This window comes from Mycteria americana, chromosome 1 (genome assembly GCF_035582795.1).
Source record: "Mycteria americana isolate JAX WOST 10 ecotype Jacksonville Zoo and Gardens chromosome 1, USCA_MyAme_1.0, whole genome shotgun sequence".
NCBI classification, from domain to species: Eukaryota; Metazoa; Chordata; class Aves; order Ciconiiformes; family Ciconiidae; genus Mycteria; species Mycteria americana.
Genome location: NC_134365.1, coordinates 7,135,517 through 7,155,312, shown reverse-complemented (window position 1 = coordinate 7,155,312; position 19,796 = coordinate 7,135,517). Strand labels below are relative to the sequence as shown.

The window sequence follows — 19,796 nt, the reverse complement described above, 5'->3', positions numbered from 1 at the left end:
TCATAAAGATTTAACTTTTGCACTACATTAGACAAGTAATTACACCTTTTGCAGGATACACTATTATAGCACAGAGTATCTACACATTTTATTATAGGCTCCCATTTTCATTTGCTTGTAGCTTCATGGAAAAGTATCCCTTTGAGGTTTTAAAATTTGTTGGTATCTAAGAAATGATTCTATTTCTGTTAACTTTGAGTTACTTCTGACATTCTCGTGCTTACGGGTGAGGGATAATAAACTTTACTCTAATAGTGACTGTGCTCTGAAAACTGATTCTATAAAATATTGTTATGAGATTCCAGGTTCCTTGTCTTACCGTAACTCTCCATCAGATCTTCAGAGTTTACAAAAACATATCTTCCAACTACTGTACTGGAAAACCACACCAAAGCACACAAAAGATGAAGCTAATGTTTTGTTTTGTTGGGCATCATTGCCAATGACACTTCTGCCTTCTTATCTGTTCCTCTTCTTTCTCTGTTCTGTGTTCTACTTTTCCTTGATTTGAAAGCTGTATGATTCGATTACAGCTTTTCCCTCTCTTTCATCAAATCCCTTCTTCTACTGTGGGAGCAGGATGAAATCTGGTTAACAAGAATCTAAAATTCAGATTCAGGAAAACACCCCAATTTCATGTTTCTAAACCCATCATATGCTTCTGTTTTGATACAGCCACATGTGCTGTCTTCAGTCCGGCTTTCTAACTTCTTCAAAGTTTCTGTGCGTAGCCATCTTGCATTACCTATCTAGTCAATGCAGAAAGGCATCCCTGGGAAGTTACATGACATGGGATATACAGGTACGTGACACATTTTTGGTATTGTGATGTTTTTCAATTCACTGAAAAACTACTTGGTATTAAGAAGATGTTTTAAACAGTTGTATGTGTACACTGTATGAGTGTATTAAACTGTTCTATGTGTTGTTTTCATAGATATTCATAGATATAGAATACTGAAAGCTAAATCAACATTTAAAAGGAGAGAGAGAGAAAGAAATGAGAGAATATTGAAGTAACGGAATGAGACAGAAGGAGGCGAATAGAAAAAGGCAAGAAAATGCTAGAGGAGACAGAAAATTTGGAAAAAAAGGAAGGAGATGAAGGAAACCTGTCTTGACAGACAGAGGGGACGGAAATAGCCCCTTTCAATAGGCAGCGACAGCAAGCACTGCATACATTAAAATCTGATTCCCATGGCAGGAGCCACCAAAAGCAGGAAGAGAAGCCTGAATCAGTGAAACCTGAACCTCAGCAAACCAAGGGAACCTGTAGACAATGGGACGGAGTGAGGGCAAGCGAACAATCAGGAAGAGAAAACAGTCTTTTAGGCAGCCAGAAAAATTACGTCAGCAGTCAATAATGAAGCAAAGGTCAAACCCTCCTGCTTAGAGTCCCTGTATTGGGTTTGTGTGGCAAGGTTTTGGTAGTGGCAGGGCTACAGGGGTGGCTTCTGTGAGAAGCTGCTAGCAGCTTCCCTCATGTCCGACAGAGCCAATGCCAGCCGGCTCCAGGATGGACCCGCTGCTGGCCAAGGCCGAGCCCATCAGCAATGGTGGTAGCGCCTCTGGGATAACATATTTAAGAAGGGAGAAAAGAAATGCGCAACTGCAGCCAGAGAGAGGAGTGAGAATATGTGAGAGGAACAACCCTGCAGACACCAATGTAAGTGAAGAAGGAGGGGGAGGAGGTGCTCCAGGCACCGGAGCAGAGATTCCCTCACAGCCCCTGGTGAAGACCACGATGAGGCACGCATGTCCCCTGCAGCCCACGGAGGTCCATGGTGGAGCAGATATCCACCTGCAGCCCATGGAGGACCCCATGCTGGAGCAGGTGGATGCCTGAAGGAGGCTGTGACCCTGTGCGAAGCCCGCGCTGGAGCAGGCTCCTGGCAGGACCTGTGGACCTATGGAGAGAGGAGCCCACGCTGGAGCAGGTTTGCTGGCAGAACTTGTGACCCTGTGTGGGGGACCCACACTGGAGCAGTCTGTTCCTGAAAGACTGCACCCCGTGGAAGGGACCCACGCTGGAGCAGTTCGTGAAGAACAGCAGCCCGTGGGAAGGACTCACGTTGGAGAAGTTCATGGAGGACTGCCTCCCGTGGGAGGGACCCCACGCTGGAGCAGGGAAGAGTGTGAGGAGTCCTCCCCCTGAGCAGGAAGGAGCAGCTGAAACAACATGTGATGAACTGACCGCAAGCCCCATTCCCCTGCGCCGCTGCAAGGGGAGGGGATATAGAAAATCAGGAGCGAAGTTGAGTCTGGGAAGAAGGGAGGAGTTGGGGGAAGGTGTTCTAAGGTTTAGTTTTTATTTCTCATTATCCTACTCTGATTTTGATTGGTAATAAATTAAACTAATTTCCTCAAGTCAAGTCTGTTTTGCCCGTGATGGTAATTGGTGAATGATCTCTCCCTGTCCTTATCTCGACCCACGAGCCTTTTGTTATATTTTCTCTCCCCTGTCCAGCTGAGGAGGGGAGTGATAGAGCGGCGTTGGTGGGCACCCGGCGTCCAGCCAGGGTCAACCCACCACAGTCCCACTCCCATCCCTGCTTTTAACAGATCCCTTCCTCAGTGTAATGCAATGTTTCAATATAAGACGGTGGGCTGATGCTGCCACGCGTGTACAGGCAAATCTCAGCCTAAATCATTTGCTCTGCAGAACTGGCTGATGCTAAGCTCCTGGAAATGTCTATGACATGATCAAGCAAGTCACGGACTGGAAGTAACACCTGAAACACAGTCACCCACAACTTTCATTTTGGGGAAAATAAACAAAAAGCAAAACCAGCAGGTGGTATAGCAGCTGAGTACATTTAATCTTATAAAATATTGATGTACTTCATGATACTGGAAAGAATAGCCATCTGGCACCTATTGTTCACAGTCCTATAAACACTTCATATCAAATCAGATATTTTGAGTGATATCCTTTGTAATGATTAGAGTAGGCTTTAAAAGTGACAAGCCTGAAAGGCTGAACAGGCAATTGTTTGAATTTAAGACTGATAGACAGGATTGTATTTGTTCGGATACCTGCAGGATCTTCTGAGCCACTCACTCTTGGGGCACATGCCTGTGCATTAATGGTTTGTATTTTGAGTGACACAGAAAAAACCCATTAGCTCATGTGCCTTAAAAACAATCTGCAAGCAGGAGTGGAAATGCCATATGCCACAGAAAGTATGCTGAAATCCTACACGCCACAGAAGCTAAGTCAAACCTATAGCACAAACACAATTTGAAAAGGAACAGTCCAAAACCAGTTTTAAAAATTATTTTAGGAGCAACAAACTTCTACTAACCGCTGTCTTTTCAGTTCACAGAATGCACAATTTTGTACAGTCAAAGTCAAGCTCTTCAGGGCCGCAGCTGTGTCCTTCAGTGAATGTATATGTTTAGCCCAACGGGCTGCCTTAGGGATAGGCCACCACAGCAAGGTGCTCCAAGACTTTCATGGACTTCCAGTCTACAACTGCCAGTTCAAAGCCTGGGGTTTGATTTTCAAAGCCGTAATTATTCTGAAACTTTGCTCTGTCAGGGATTACAGCTCTACTGATGACTTGTTGAGGCAGCTGACCACAGAAGACACATGCACCAGTATGCACACAGCCCTGCAGAGCTGCGTGCACGCTGAAGACTTGCGAAGAAGGAAGAAAGAAGCTCAAGGAGTGTTGAGGGGTCATCAAATTCATTCCCTTGTCCCATGGCAAGACTCAAATCTCACAGGGTTGATTCTGCTAGGAAGCCCATCGCTACAGTACGGGCAGACTGCAAACAGAACTTGAAGACAGACAAATTCATTTCCCCGAGATGTTGCAGTTAGCTCATATAATTCTGCACATATGCTTTGCGTTCCACTTAATTTTTTAAAATGCTGTTTTATTGAAGAGAATGGGTTTCATAAGCTTCATAGCTAAAAAAACAAAGGGCAAAGCACATTGAGAAATAATTGCTGATGAAAATCTCATAATTTTTGCAATATGAATTCTTGTATTCCTTTGAAGTCCAGTAGGAAGGATTGCAATGTTACAGAGAATGGAATACTTTAAAAGGGAATGCTAATACTCTGTTCTTTTGGCTCTGGCTTTGTCATATCGCTGCCAAATAATGTCAGTGGCCATGCTGAGTGCTCAGCATCTTGATGCGGTGTATCCTAAGTGCAGGCTTGATGAGACGAAGTGTTAATTTGCGAGGTGTTTGCTTCTGTACCTCCAGTCACAACTGTAGGTGGCAACATCTGAATTAAACACTGACCAGGTCACCTTTTGATGTAAGCACTGAACGTTCCCTAACATTAACAGGTATTACCGGTTCAGAATGTCATTCAATTGAAAGGTCTCGACTGTATCATAAACGTGAGCCCAAGCCCAACAGAAATCCAAATGTGCCTTACATCTCCCCAGTCCAAGTTCACGCTCGACGAGCAAACTGCAGCTTTCCCCTTAGAGAGCAGATGGACTTGACACAGACATGTTCTCTACCACGTAACCCACACTGCTCATTCTACCCACGTGACGTGGAAGATAAATCAGCACGTTGGGAATCGCATGAAGCCAAGCAGTATGGGGTTGGTTGGCAGGTGACGTAAAGGACTAGTTTTGAGGGCAGTGGAGATGTAAGAGGGATCATAGACTGGTGAGAACCATGCTGAGATTTGCCTGCTTCCTGGGGCACGTTCCTGCAAAGACAGCAGAGACACAGTATCTCTTCTATGTTCTTGCGATGCCACATAGACCTTTAAGCATTATAAATAACGATGATTGCATATACTTTCTCAGACTAAGAACTGTAATAAAAAATGAAGTGTTGGTAGAAATGATATTGCAGGATTTGTATGTGGGAGTAGCGATAAAACAAGTATGATATCACTGTCAGCCACTTGGAAAGCTGTGATTTTAGAACTGTTCCACATCCTCGTTATAGTAGTGCAACAGGAAACAATGAGCATATGGGGAAACAAAAACGATGACATATAGTTAGAGAATGTATGAAATAGAGATGAGGTGGTTCAGATGAAGTAGAGAGCTCCCGGTGGAAGACATTTATCTTAACTAATTAGCCATTTTGGGAGGAAACAAATCCCTAGCTGGAAGAAAGCTAAGTATGTTTTCATATTCCAACACCTTCTAAAATTCTAAAAAAGACAATTAAGACTTGACATTGGAAGGAGTCCGATCCGACCAGAGTCTTGGGATTTATGGGATACTGACAGCCTAGTTAATCACAATTACTTTCTGAAATGTATCGCAAAGCAATAAATAATTCCTGTTTTCTGTTACACTTCCTCCGCACAAGGAGAGGAAACATTTAGACAAAAGTGATCCGAGCTGCTATGTCTTACTGCCTTTAGCCATTTTCTCCTACGTGAAATGAATGCAACCATGCTCATACCCAGCTGTGTAGATCTGCTAGGTTCTCAGAGGCTGTGAGATGTGCTGGCATGGGTATTGGCCACGTCGGGGATGATACTTCCAGTTTTTCCAGAAGTAACACTATTCAGGCTATTTTTCATCTGAAATGAGACAGAACTCTGAGGACAGCAAGCCTATTAAAAATGGTAATATCTGTGGAGAAGATTTACTGATCTTCGACTAACCAGTCAATAATTATTCAACTCATCTAATCTACCATGGAATAATGGAACACTGCTTTCTCCAAATTGTCACGAAATGTCCTTGTATTACAAGATTTAGTAAAAATGAATATCGAAAGTCAAGAGCCCCACAACTCATAGTGCAAGTTGTCTGGAACTGCTTATTTTAAAGTTTATCTTCAGTAGATTATACTAAATTCCTTGGTTACTATTTGAATAGGAAGTATTTAAATAGAATTATTACACAAACACAGGATTGTTTAAAACACTCAAAACATTTACTCAACTTTGCACTCTTTTTGTATCATTACTGGATGTCTTTTGGTAGTACATTTTAACTACTGTTTATTTTAATCTTGCTTCTAATGTAACATCATATTTTATTGCTACTTCAAATTCCCTCTTAACCACAATGGTTTTCTTTATAAACCAAACTCGACCCTTTCTGGTCATGATACCGCTGTGGCATTTGAGATGTCTAATCGTCTCAAGCAGCTCTTTGTCACACTGCTATGCTTCTTCCTTTCCAGTTTTGTTTATAACTCGGTTTACCACCCCACACAAAGCACAGGGATGTATATGCATAAGTAATTTGCACACAGGGAGGGAGAGCGCTCAGCTTAACGAAAAGGTAGGGCTGGGATCAAAGTTGTCCCTCTTGTGATGTGTGCACGATGCCAGGACAGCTGGAATGAGCAACCCGGCCTGTCCCGTCGTACGTATTTTCACACAGAAGCCTGAGAAGTTCACCTATAAAGCTGTACGTCAACGCTCCGATATCCAATGCTGGTGGCTTGCCAGAGAAAACCAAAAAAGCAGAACGTGGTTTTCAAAATGAGGGTCTTGGTAGTTCACACAGCACAGCCTAGCAGCCAAGATAAATCTGAGGGGCACAAGTCCTGTTCTATGTTTTTCCCCCTCTTTTTTCCACAGGATGCCTGCTCCTGCCAGGTGCCTCAGCGCTGACGCGTGGGCTCAGCCTGCGGCTCCCGAGCGACTGACCGGGCAGATGCCTGAGCTGCGTGTTGGTGGGTGCAGGGCTTGGCCCTGGGGGCAAACGCGTGAGTCTCACTGGGCGCCCGTCCTCTACGGCTGCCGGACCAGCTCCGGCCTCGCCGAGACAACGGCTCCCCGCGCCGCCCGGGCACCGGGCCCCGCCGGCGCTGCCAAGGCCTCGTTACGAGCCCAAGATGGCGGCGGCGGGCGCAGAGAGCGCGGCGGGGTCGGGCCCCTCCGCGCCTCGTTGTGAGTCCAAGATGGCGGCAGCGGCGGGTCAGCCCTGTGGGACGGCGGGGGAGGGGCGGGGGCGGGGAGGGTTTCCATAGCGGCGGCCGCCGGTGTCACACCGGGGCACTTCCTGGTTGGAGGCCGCCGGTCCCGGGGCAGCAAGCAGGGCAGTGCCGCTGGGGAGGAGGCGGACGGGGGCCCCGGAAAGCGGAGGAAGCCGAGCAAAGGTAGGGGCGAGCCGGGACGTCCGGCCATTGTGCGGCCCCCCGGGCTGGGGGAGCGCCACGAGCGCCGCGGGGTGGCCGGCTGGACCCTTCCATTCCCGGGGCTGGGGGGGGGGGAACAGATGCCGCGCCGGACCTCTCCATTGAAGCGGGCGGGATGGGACGTAGTTCCTAGAGAGCTGAGGGGAGGCGGGCCCTACCATCCTCCCCCGGGGGGGGAGCCGGGGCTGCGCGTACCACCCGCGGGTCTGGGGAGGTGGAAGAGGCGGGAGCCGGCTCCCGGAGGGTACGGGGGTGCTTCAGACTGTTCCATTCCCAGCGGAGGGGTGTGTGTGTTTGGAGGGTCCCTACTATTGCTGCTGGGGGCGGGGGGGAGGCGAAGGGGGCAGCGTGTGGAGAGCTCTGGGGGGGGTTGGCGCGGTGCGGGAGGCAGCCGAGCCGGGTGTGCTTGGGGAGCCCGAGGGAAGCTCTGTTGGAGATGCCCCTGGGTCCCATTGTAAGGCTTGTAAGTGTGGCGGCGGTGGGGCTTGTAAGTGTGGCGGGACCCCCTGGGTCCCATTGTAAGTGTGGCGGCGGTGGGGGGGCCGCCTCGGGGGAAGGCACCCCCAAGCAGGGGGTGAGGGGTGCGCTTCCCTCAGGGGAGCGGGGGTCTGTGGTGGCCTGGGCCTCTGCGGTCAGAATGGGCCTGGGGCTGAGGTAGGGGAGTCTGTGGAGGGGATGTGTGTTTGGGGGGGTCACGGCTGTGGGTCGGACATCTCTGGGGCCTTCTTGAGGGGCCCCCCCTTTTCTGTCAAGGTGGGAGGCTGTACTATCAACCCCTGTCGGGAGCAGGCAGGTCTGGGATGGCTGAACCCTTGTTGTAATGTGACTTTCTGGCACTGCTGCTTTCTGTACCTGCTCCCTCCTCTGCTTTTTGTGATCCTTCAGGTATGTGGTGAAAAGTGCCAGCGCCAGGCTGAGAGTCGGGGTCTGGTACAGAAGGGTCCGCAGCCCTGCCTGCTTCCCCCCGGCTGTGCTGCCAACAGACTTATGTCTCCACAACCCTCTCTTAGTCCTTGGTCTCTGCTGGGACTGTCAGCAAAAGAGCCAATTATCAGATGTTTCGGGTTCTTTCTGTGGTGTGGATGGTTGCCTGTAGGAAACCACCGAAGCCATTGAACTGCCAGCTGAATGAGAGTCAAGTGGTGACTTAAAACACTGTCGCCAAACTCCTGTACCAGTCGTTGGCCCGCATACACTTGAGAATAACTTTCTTTGTGCCGTTTTCTGTTTGGAGCAGGCAGCTGCACAGAAGCCTGGCTATGAGTGTGGCTAGTTTTTAGCTTTCACTGAGTTATAGTGGAATGAAAGCGGGTGCACATCTGCCTTGTTCACAACAAATGTATTTTGTGGAGGATCAGTTCAATTAGAATAATTATATTAAATAATTGTTCTCTGTGGTTATTTAGCTTGATGCGTACCCTGCAATCTACTAGAGCTGCTGTGTGACAGTCGAAACTCCAACTCTGCTAGGCGTGTATATATTAAATACGGTGGCCAATCAGCAGTGCCTGAAACTAAAAGCAATTTGCTTCAACGCTTTGTAGTGTAAACATTCCTGCTACGAACAAAGAGGAGGGTGTGTCATTGTGCTTGTTTCATTTGTACTTCGATGTGCTTCCTCATCTGTGGCCAGTCAATGATTCTGTGTAGGTTCTTAAACAGTAGTAGTCTTATTTTGTTGTGAATTTTACATTTGCGTTGTCTTGGGCATTTTACTGAGCTGGGACGCTCGGAAGCTTGGTGCTATATTAAGAATTTTTATTACATTCTTTTTAATAGCCGTGCTCTTAAGTGACTTAGTTTTGTTTCTTTTTAACTTCTGTTGTTACTGATTATAACTTTGAAGTTAATTCAACTTGGATGCGGTGTAAAATAAGTATTTAGTAGAACTGCCTTTTAACCAGCTGTTCTTTTGCCCTCTGATTATACAGTGTGGAAACCAATAATTTCAGACTTAATGTTTTGCCAGCCGGCTATCTATAAAACTTTAAAACATGTGCTTCTGAAATCTCTGTATCTGTTTTCTTTGAGGGGCCATAACATTTAGGTTTAAAGAAGAAAGTAAATCACAGTAAAATACTGATTTGCACCAGGCAGGCTCTCTTTTAGACTGTTTTGCCTCTGTGTGTGTTGTCTTTGCGTGTGCGTTTAAACAGTGCAGTTGCATGCTGCTCCTGTGATTTCTGGTTCTTGGGAATTGGGGATATAAATTCTTAATGTTAACTCCTTAGCATCTAAGTTAAACAGATACTGTAATAACATACACACAGACTAGACCTGAATCTTTAATTGTCAGCTTAAAGGAAAATATTTTCTCTGGATAGAGTCATGGTGCATAGAATTATAATGTGCTGTAATTTACTTGCAATCTGGCTCATATTAATTATCCTGAAACAGAGTATTGGGCAAAAAAAGAGACCTAGCACTAGGTGTGGAAACAGATAATGGAATGTGTTATTAGCGTGCTTGAATTTCAAATTGTGAAGAGCTTCTCTCCCTTCAGGTACTCCTTTTAAATCTAAGTTAAAACGCTGATAGTTTCACAACTACTTAAGGTGAATACCACCAAGGGCTCGTAGATGTGTGTTAGTAGAGGAAATACTGGATTGAATACAAGGCTTAGCTCTTCAGGAAAAGAGAAGGATCAAAGGTATGTGTGTGGTTTTTTTATAGGCTTGTTAATTGCAAGGGAAAGCATAAAGGATGTCGGGTACTATTTTGAATAAAAAGGCAGTTTTTCCAAGATGGTATCTTTCAGCAAAACACTCAACAAGTAATAGTCTGTCTTTCCTCTGTTGTGTAATAGTTGGTAGTGTTTCCATATGGGAGAGAACCCTACAAGCACTGAAATGAATCAGGTTGTTGGCTGAGAGAGCTAAGTGATAACCGTTTAGTTTCTAACACATATCCTTAGGGAAAGCATCAATATTGTAATGCAATAGAAAGTACAGACTTTCTGATATTGGGCAGTGTTGACTTTTCCTGACTTTCCAATACTGTTTGCTATTGCTATACTCGAAATTACAGATAAAAGATGAAACTTTCCTTTTTTAGGGACTTAAGCACTTTCAAATAGTCCAAGTAAATGGCCTTCAGCAAAATGATAAGGTTGTGAACAAGGGAAATTTTACTAAGCACATATGTAGCGTTATTTCAAAGAACAGAACCTGAATTTAACCAGAAGTCTCTATTGGCTAGTAAACAGATATTAGCAATAGCAAAACAAAATATTTAGATACAGAAGGCAAGATAGGAGTAACATTTTATAGCTGAAGTTGGAGTTCAAGTTGCTGTGGTGTACTGACACATTCACTTTTCATGGTTATGACACATGTTTTTAGGTAGTATATAGCTGCTATGTTCTCCCCTTCTTGTTTCCTTAGTGTTACGTGACTAGATTTTTATAAACGATATGGTGCATAATTATGCTATTATTAGCCTTAAGTAGTTTTCAGAACTGATGTTTTGTTTTTTCCTAATGAACAGCCTTTTCCTGTACATACACACAATAAAATGTCATGCAATGCAATGTCTCTGAGGCAAAGTATTGTTAGTTCATATTTACAAAACTAAGGTGAGACTATACCTTTGGAAAATCAAGTTGAGTGGGAGACTCCAGTCTTCCAGTTGACTCTGCGTAAGGTTGAAGAACAATTTAGGCCCAAAGGTAGGCTGGAGCTCTGGTCAGAAGTGCTTTGGACCTGGGTTGAGGGCCATCGATATGACTCATTTGATGTTCTTAACATAATAGTTGTAATTAGTCCAGTAAATAATGAAAAGTCATGGAAGTTGTATTTGCCAATTTTGCCACCAGTAATCAAAAGGAAGCTGACAAGACTGTGGTTCTAATGATATGCTTTAACCAGACACTTTATTTTTGATTAGGCTGTGTGTGCTTAAATGTTAATTTAGCAGCCATTCATGGAGAATCGACAGGACCTGCAATTCAAACTGTTCTTCTTCAGTGATTGCACCATCGAATGGCTTTGTGTTCATCTGTGGTTTTTTTACAACGTTTGCAGATGTAGTTCTTCAGCATGATACCATTTTCTTCCCTTATTAAGCCTCTTCCCTGCATTACTTTTTCAATGCAAAAGTTGGTTGTAATTTTCAGTCTGCAGCATTACTATAGGCTTCCTTTTGGCAGTTGGATTTTTTGTGGTGTGTAGGTGGTTTTGGTGGTTTTTTTGCTTTGTTTGTCTTTTGTGGTGTTTTTTTGTTTTTTGTGTGGGTTTTGGTCTTGTTTTTTTTTTTTGTTCACAAAACTGGTTTTAGCAATGGATATAGGAGTCTTCTTGTGATGCGGATCCAGTCCTGTGATAGTTCCTCTACTTCTTTTTTGGCATGTGCTGTAAATCTGTAAATGTTATGTGAACTCATAGTTTAGAAAAAGTTAGATCTCTTCTTTTGTCTTTTTGCCCTTTATTTTATTTTTTTAAACATTAAGAGATCAATAGAGTTGAGACTTGAAATCTGAGTCAGCCCAAGGTATTATCTGGCTGGATTAGCGCAGGTGGTCAGGTTCAAGTTCTAGTTGGTTCTGAAAAGAAGAAATAAATCACATAATATTCCTTAATTTACAGAAACTATTTGTGTAGGTATTAGAGGAAAACTCTTTATAGCTTAACAGATACGTTTGTTTTTTTCTTTTCATCTCAGTTGTGAGGTGAAGTTACTTCTGCTTAACTGTTCTATCAGATTTGTGTAAACTTGCTTTTAGCAGCAGGATGGAGATTACATAATACATTTTCAAAAATGTACTTGCTGTGCTGTCATTGTTGGAGATTAAGTCCTCTATATTTCACTTTGGGGAGAGCCAGGCACATTGTTAGTGAATCCATATCTGCCCTACTTGGATATCTTTTTTTCATTTTGATTATGAATTGACTGATCTGATGGCTTACAGTTGCTAGCAACGGTAGCTTTTTCAGGTTTTGTTTCTGAGGAGGAAGTGTTGGATGCTAATGCCAACCCATGCTTATTTAGTAAACTTACTTCTAGTTCTTGTTTTTTAAAGAGTATCTTTATATTGCATCTTCATGCTAGCTGAGGTTGCTGAAGGAAAACGCTACTTTGGTATTTTCAGTTACTATATCCATATTGTAGTCTTGTACTTTTAACTTCTTAAGAATATTTGTTATCTTTTGGTGGGAGCAGTTATATTTTATGAACCAGTACATGCACAGAGGTTTATAATATGAATGTTAGAAGAAAGTACACCTTTTGAGTTGATAAATGTTGAAATATATCTATAAGCAGTAGAGTTCCTCAGTCATAACAAATACAGCTTTGTGTTCCTTTTTTTTTAACAAGGAGGATGAAAAGATAGTAGGAGAGACAGTTATATATAAACATTTATTCTAGTTATTTGAAGTTGAAAACATGATTTGTCTCTTTATTTTTCTACCACCATCAGGACATGTATACCTCTGAGAAACCTTCTCCAACAAGATACCTTGCTTCAAGACCTGTCTTGGATTATATGCAAAGAAGTTTCCAGTCATGAGTGAGTAGATTTCTTTATTTAAGAAAAACCCTTAGTTTGCAGTTTAGAAGAAACATACTTCTGTAGTGGGTTTTGGAAGGTGGCTCTTCCTCAAAAATGTTCATGCTGAGTTTTGTCTCTTCAGTCCTTTAAAAATAACCAACTAAAGCTGAGATTTGGCGGGTACTGTTCTTAACCTGCAAATTTTTGATCAATGTGTGCTCTGTTAAGATGTCTGTGGTGGTAGTCTGGTATCATTTTTGAGAAGGTGAGTTCTGTAACAAGCTGATGTTTGTTTTTTCAGTATAAATAAAACATGTAACTCTGAGGGGAAAATGTCTTGGGTTTGCCAAGAACTCCAAAATATGTGACTGTCCAATAAGATAAAATAGCTGGTAAAAATCTAACATAAAATGAATGGACTTCATTTTATGGGAAAAAATAAATATATTACTCAAATTCCAGTATAGAGGTCTGATCCCAAAGGAATTTTGGCATGCATTGGAAAGATCTGAGACATAGAAAACTGTGACTTAAGATCTGTTTTAGTGAAAAAACAGATGAAAGACACCATAAGGTTTTTTTTACCCATATCTGATGGGTAAGATACTCTCTTTTTAGTGAACTGTTTTGAGTATTTAGAGGTCTTTCATAAATTTTGCGGATGCGAGACTTCTTAGTATAATTCTTGGCAGCAACATTACCTAGCCTTACATCATGTAGAAATAAGGATGTAACTTCATATGCACAGGAACTGTATTTGTAATGTAGCTTACTTTAAACACAACTGTACTGAATCTGTTGAAGAACGAGCATCTAGTTCATATGATAATTATATCCTATGTTAGTAAAATAAGACCATTTGATTTTCTGGGAGGAAGTGAGTAAAGAAAATTGTTGGTTAAATTTCTTGTCAGACTAAATGAAAAATGACTGTTCTTGACATCTGGTAGAAAAAAAGTGTGATGGAGGAAATGCTTGCTAAATGCAGCAAAGGAAAAACTACACCAAAAAAAGGACTGCTGAACTCTAGGGTTAGTGTAGACAGAACTATTTTAGTATTTACATAGCATTATATCTGTTTTCTCTCTTGAATTGCTGTTTGCACTTGTTTACTTCCTCACGTTTAAAGTATTTGCTGTATTGCATAGACGACAACTTTACAGACAGTTATTCAGGTACCTGAATATCCTGATTTGTCAAACGCTGCTATATTAATCTTCACTTGTTCTATAGAGCATCTCATGTGCTGTCATTGCCTCGTGTATAGTCTGAAACATAACAAATATCTGTAGATCTTTTTACCTTTTGAATCATAGTTGCTGTGTTAAGTGTGACTCACCAAGGTGCTGCTGTGATGTTTTTGGTTTAGGTACAACAAATACTGTCATGACTTGAGCAAAACACCGTTGGTTTTGGTGAGATTTTGATGTGATTCCAGACTGGAGAGTTTAGCTTTTTATTAGCAAGAATGAAGACCCTTATTCAAATGAAAGATAACACTTTGGCAGTACTTTTTGTGGTCGTTAATAATGATGTTATTCAAAATACAGTCTCTTATTTGCAGGACGCCACATTCCTGTGGTCAATTAGATGCTTAAGTCCATGCTAAGTGATGGGCTTCAAGGGCACAAAAGAAAATGCTGCTTTTTTTGAAAATATGGTTTAGAGAAGGTTAGATGTTTATGTTGAGCTGGTGTTGGATTTCTTAGGTTACGGTTTACTTCAGAGAAACTTGAACTGTAAGCATGGTCTACATAGTTTTAGGCTCCCCTCTAGTAAATACCTCAGTCTATAAGGTATTTATCATCTTATGAAGATGCATTTATTTGCATACTTCTGTACAGGTAAGCTTATTCACAAAATCTGTGGGCACCTAGAATAGCTAGATGTGTTAAAAGCGATGGGAGTCTCTAGTATTCAGAACTTGGGCATCACCTAGTGTAATTCAAACAGAAAATCTATCTAAAATGATGATCTAAAATGTGGGAATGTCAGACTTATGAAGGCTAATAACTTTTTGGTTAAAAAATTCAGAATGCTGTTATGTGCAGGCTACATTATAGAATCCTACTTGTTATTTTCTTGTGATATGCTTGGTGCAATATATATTTCCATTTCTGTTTGTGAAGGGCTGTTCTAGAGTCTCAGTCCTAAAATGGTTAAATCCCTTTTCTAATATCTGTCCTAAATTTATTCACAAGCAGTTTATATCTATTTAGTTTTCTGCCAACCTTATTCATTAGCTTAAAAAGCCATTTTTGCCTTGTTTCGTATTTGTCATTTTAGCAATTTGTTACACAGAGCATATTATTCTATTGAAACAGCTTGTAGAAGTAAATCTGCAATATCTTGGTACTTAAGAAGCACACACAAGCTTATTTTTAAGCAAATGATCAGTTAAATTTTTTTGGGAAGTGAATAGGGGAACTACTGCTGTTGTATAACTGTTAAAAGTTATCAGGTGTGTAGGTAAGTGCTTCGGATCCTGTTGTACTGGATCTTCTCCAATGTTGGGGAAGATTGTTGCCAGAACTGCAAACTCCACCGTTTATAGTAGTTGTTTTTAGTTGTTGGGCAATACAGAGAGTCCGAAAAGGTGTTAAAATTGAGGTGGTGTCTATTAAGGCTTTTATTTCTGTGGAATGACTTATAAATGTCTGTTTTCATAAATAAGGATACAACAAGTCCGTGTTTCAAATTATACTTTGACATTGTGTGCCCTGTAGGACAGAAAGGTCACATGCTGTAGCTAAGTTAGATTGATTTTGATTGATTTTGTATTTAAAGATAACTTGTCAGGGAAATCCTGGCTGTATGTAACCTGCCTAGAATGTCACACCACAGGAGGAGTTGGTTTAATTTTCTACGTTTTCTCCAGTCATTGACATTTAGGTGCCAGAAAATGTGTAGTGTCATGACAAATTCTTATGATTATAAACTGTGCTTTTTATGTTTGGGAGTTTTCCTGTGCTTTATCCTTTGAAGAAAGGTCAGTGTAGTGAACTTATCTGAGCTGCTGTAATGAACTCAGTTTGCAAATAGTTAAACGGAATGTTAGTACCTACTGTTGCAGCAAGCTGCTGACATCCTCATTACTTCCCCCCCCCGTTTCCAGGTGATATATTCATGTTCAGTAGTCTCACTTTGTATAAGGCTTTCAGGTATTGCTTTCATTTAAATTAGTTAATAATGTATAGTAAAGTTAAATGTTTTAAAACCCTTTGCATATATTTCAAATACATTTATTAAATATTTTAAAAAAGTTGGGTTGGTTTGGGTTGGTTTTTTTGCCATAATGGGAACTTCAAAGCTATCTTCTTTCAGCTGGGCTTTCTCCCTGTGGGTTTAAATTGATGGTCAGATTGATGGGGCTTCTCTAAATAAGTTAGTGCAACACGACACCTACATTTAAACCAATGTAATTTCTGTTTGTAAACCAAGATGTTGGCACTGGCAGAAAACTATTGTTAGTTTTGAACTGACAGGAGAGTTGTGGCAGGGAAGTTACCATCATGAATGTTATTGGAGGACCAATCTTTTTGTATACACACTTACTGCTCCTTGAATATGTCCTTTTTAGACATTTGCACTTCACATTTATTCTGTCACGTTTGCGATGAAGATTAAGGTTGGATTATTTACAAATTATTTATTTTATGCCACTCTAACTCTGTGTGTGTGTGTCCAAAATAGCAAAGATGATAGAAATATATTTATAATAATTTGTATATATTTAAAAATTCATTACATGTTACATTTCTACTATAAATTTATATTATAAATAGAAAATAATTATATAAAAATAATATACTTAAAATATATAACAATTCTTTTATTTATCTGTGTATATGTAGAGGGAGAGAGTCCTTTTTCTAAATTTGTCTGCCTCTCACTGTTTTGATTGATGGCCAGTCAGGACTGCTGAATGATTACAACTAATTGCTGTGCACAGAAGTATATCCCTTTGGTATGATAATACTCTCCTGTTACAGTTTTTTTTTATTTAAATCTTAGTCTTTTGGCCTATCTCTGTACTCCTTTATATAGAACATTGCACAATAATGCCTTTATTGTGGATCTTTGGTACTCCTACAGCAGAAAGAGTAAGTAGCAAGGAACACTGTAACCTTGTTCTCTGGAGTGAGTATCAAGTATCCACCACTATGTAAGCAATTCATATTTCTGGGATCCTATTCATCCTGTGATAAGTTGAGGGTGGTGTTCAAGTACATTCCAAAGGGGGAAGGATGCAGACACTGACAGCTAAAATACAGATGAAAAGCGAGAGCTATAAATGTAGATGTTTGGGCAGGCACCCCCCTTTTATGTAAGGCACTATGTAGACACAGAACAATGTTGTTCCAGTTACTGCAGGGAGGACTTTCTAGAGGCTGCAGTGTTAAGCTCCCTAGTGGTGTTACCATCTTCTATTGCATTAGAGAATTCACAAAACAACAGGCGAGTCAGATGAAGGATTAGAAATGGGCTGAAGAAGAACTTTTCCAACAGCAGTGTTAAGTGAGGTATTCAGAAGACTTTCCTTGCCTGTTGTGAATCATGTAGTTCTCCCTTTCCGTACAAATGATTGAATAATGTGCACCACTGTGTTGGAAAAGTGAAGCTATTGCTGCTTATTAGCGTAACTGTATCACAGGTAAGAAAAATAAGTGAGATGCAGCCTCATTTTATGTTACGTTACATTATTTATGTTCATATTCAAGAAACAAACCACTTGATTTACAAGATGTGTGGTTATTTTAAGCTAAATTGACTGTGTTTCAAGAAAAACTACTCTGACATTCTTTACCCAATTTTTGATAGGAAACAACTTCTTTGATTTGTAGCACGGATGGAAAATATTTGGGGTTGTTGCTGTAAGTGGGGTTATGTAAGTAATCCCAGCAGGATTACTGGCTCCATGACTGGCTCTGTGTTTGTTTAAATTTAAGATCTTTTCTTTACTTAAACTATCCAATCTGTTGTCCTTTCAGTGTTTAAAGGATGGTTGCAGATGTTTGTGTAAACAAAGTAGCTGCACTTAATGATATCCTATCCATCAGCTGATTATAAGGTTCATTTAATCTCTCATTGCAAAAGAGCCCCCTATAATTAAGAGATTTTAGTTCTTAAAATTATGTGGCAGACTGACCAGATAGCACTGGATTTTTTTCAAGGCTATTGGTATGCCTGTACCTATACTGCTTAAAACTCCTGAAGCGAGCAGAAAGCTGTGCAGGACTTCCAGGCTTGTTTGGGAAGCTGGTGTGGCAGTTTCTTTTTCTTTTTTTTTCTTTTTTCTACACCCCCCACCCCCCCCACCCCCCCCCTTTTCCTTTTCCCTCTGTTTTATTTTGTGTAACATAATTATTCTCTGGAATGGAAGGCATACCAACATGCTGTAGAATCTCCAGTGCTTTTGGTCACTGCAGTCATTAATGTGATAGATCACTAATATAAAAGGGCACTTTGTTTTAATAAAGCACTTTGGTTTGCCATAGGAGAGGATTCTTGAATGCAGTCTTTCTGTTTTACTCTTGAAAAGCTCTTTGAAAACCTGCCTAATTCCGTGGTAGAGTGCTGAAAGCCTCACTCAGAGCTCTTTTGAGCGGGAGTCAGACTTCCCAGAATTTTGAGAGACATAGGGAAGTAAGTCTCTCACCAGAATGTGTTCTGTTGCATTCACTATAAAGTTTTCTCCTCTTATTTTGTGATAGTACTATTTCTGAGTTGTACAAACACTATAATGACATAACCCTCCTTCTCTGCCTTCCCCAAAACTTACTTTTTGGAGGTGATGCTTATCATCTGCAGCTCCCTGTTCTTAGCAGTGATGCTGTGCTACAGCCATACTTTGTGTCCAGGCTGGTCTACAGACCCTGCTTGCCTTGCATGCTTCAGAGTGGTTATATTTCATAATACTTTATATCTGGTTGTAAAACTAGACAAGCTTTTAGCTTCCTTTTCCACCCCGCCCCCAGCTACATCGAGTAAGAGTATTTGAAGGATGCTGGGGTTGGTCTTGGGGGACGGGAGAGGAAAAATTAGGTTTATAGTTTGCCTTGAAAAGATTAGGTACAAACTGAGAAGTGTTAATTTTGCTTTTTATTCCTCCCCACTTCCTTCCCCCACCATACCGTTTTCTATGCCGGAAGCAGTGACAAAAATGTCTGTAGTTTTTACTTCAACTATATGGTAGGAAAGTACTTCTTTTTAGAGCAAAGGCTAGCGAGTCACTTCTAGTGACACTTCAATATTTATTTATTCCCCATGCATTAAAATGAAATATTTATGTGAAACTCACTGTGAGGCTCTTGAGTGTTTTGTGGTTTTGGTGGGGTGTTTTTTTTGTTTGTTTTTTTTTTTTGTTGTTGTTTGTTTGGTTGGGTTTTTTTAGTGCATCAGTCATTAAGTGGATCATCCATTTTGGAGAACTAACTCTTAATTTGTGTTTTTGTTTAATGCTGTATATTCAGTGGTCCTAGTAAATGGTATAGCAAGGCCAGGTTACCTGTGTGTTGTCCAATGAAACCTAACAGATCAAATTCAAGGCTAAATCTACTGCAAATGGAGGCTGATGGCACTTCTTTTGCTGTTCCTTTAGCACTGGTGTAGTACCACTGGTAGTTAAAATATGAGATTAAAATGCCTGACTGTAATATTGGGTAGAGTGATGCAGTTCAGTCCCTTCTTGCCCAGACCATGGGCAATTGTTGACTGAAACTTGGACTGATTTTAAATTCTCTACAGCTACAGAGAGAGCATGGAGAACAATAGATGTACTACAGTCTTCTGTCTGCCAAAATTGGGACTGAATCACTAGGGCATGTACAATTCCTCTATCGTTGCTCTTGTAGTAGGTAGGTAAGATGTTCTTCAGTTGGATAGTTTGGTTGTCTTAAAGTGAAGCTGAATAAAGAAGCCTGTTTCACACCGCTGCTTCCTGCCTCCGTCTAGCGTAGTTTATCTGCAAGCAGTGCCACTGAGATGCCCGGGTGTTTGCAGCAAGTTTTGTCATTGATGAGGGAATAGGAGAACTCTTTGTTAGTAGCTGAGCCATGTATATGCTTTATGGGAAATAGGATTGGATATGAAGCAAGCGTGACGTGCTAGTTACAGTGCACTGCTAAATAAATCCATTCGTAAGAACAGAGGCAAAACAGAGATAACTGTAAAGATAGCCACAACCAGCCACTTAACCAGAATACATTTATCAAATATA

General features: G+C 41.4%; 1 protein-coding gene across 3 annotated transcripts in view; it reads left to right on the top strand.

The window, feature by feature from the left end:
- The first annotated feature begins 6,919 nt into the window (after positions 1–6,919).
- The window catches only part of USP6NL (USP6 N-terminal like), a 127,070-nt gene continuing 114,193 nt past the window's right edge, over positions 6,920–19,796 (top strand). Inside the window, exons 1-2 of one of the 3 annotated variants that reach the window (XM_075520763.1) lie at positions 6,920–7,050; positions 12,506–12,595. In XM_075520763.1, the coding sequence (XP_075376878.1) occupies positions 12,592–12,595 (4 nt within the window). In that variant the 5' untranslated portion in view covers positions 6,920–7,050; positions 12,506–12,591. Of the gene's footprint in view, positions 7,051–7,333; positions 7,376–9,655; positions 9,740–12,505; positions 12,596–19,796 lie in introns of those variants that run through there. The other 2 variants (XM_075520844.1, XM_075520928.1) reach the window with 2 other exon arrangements.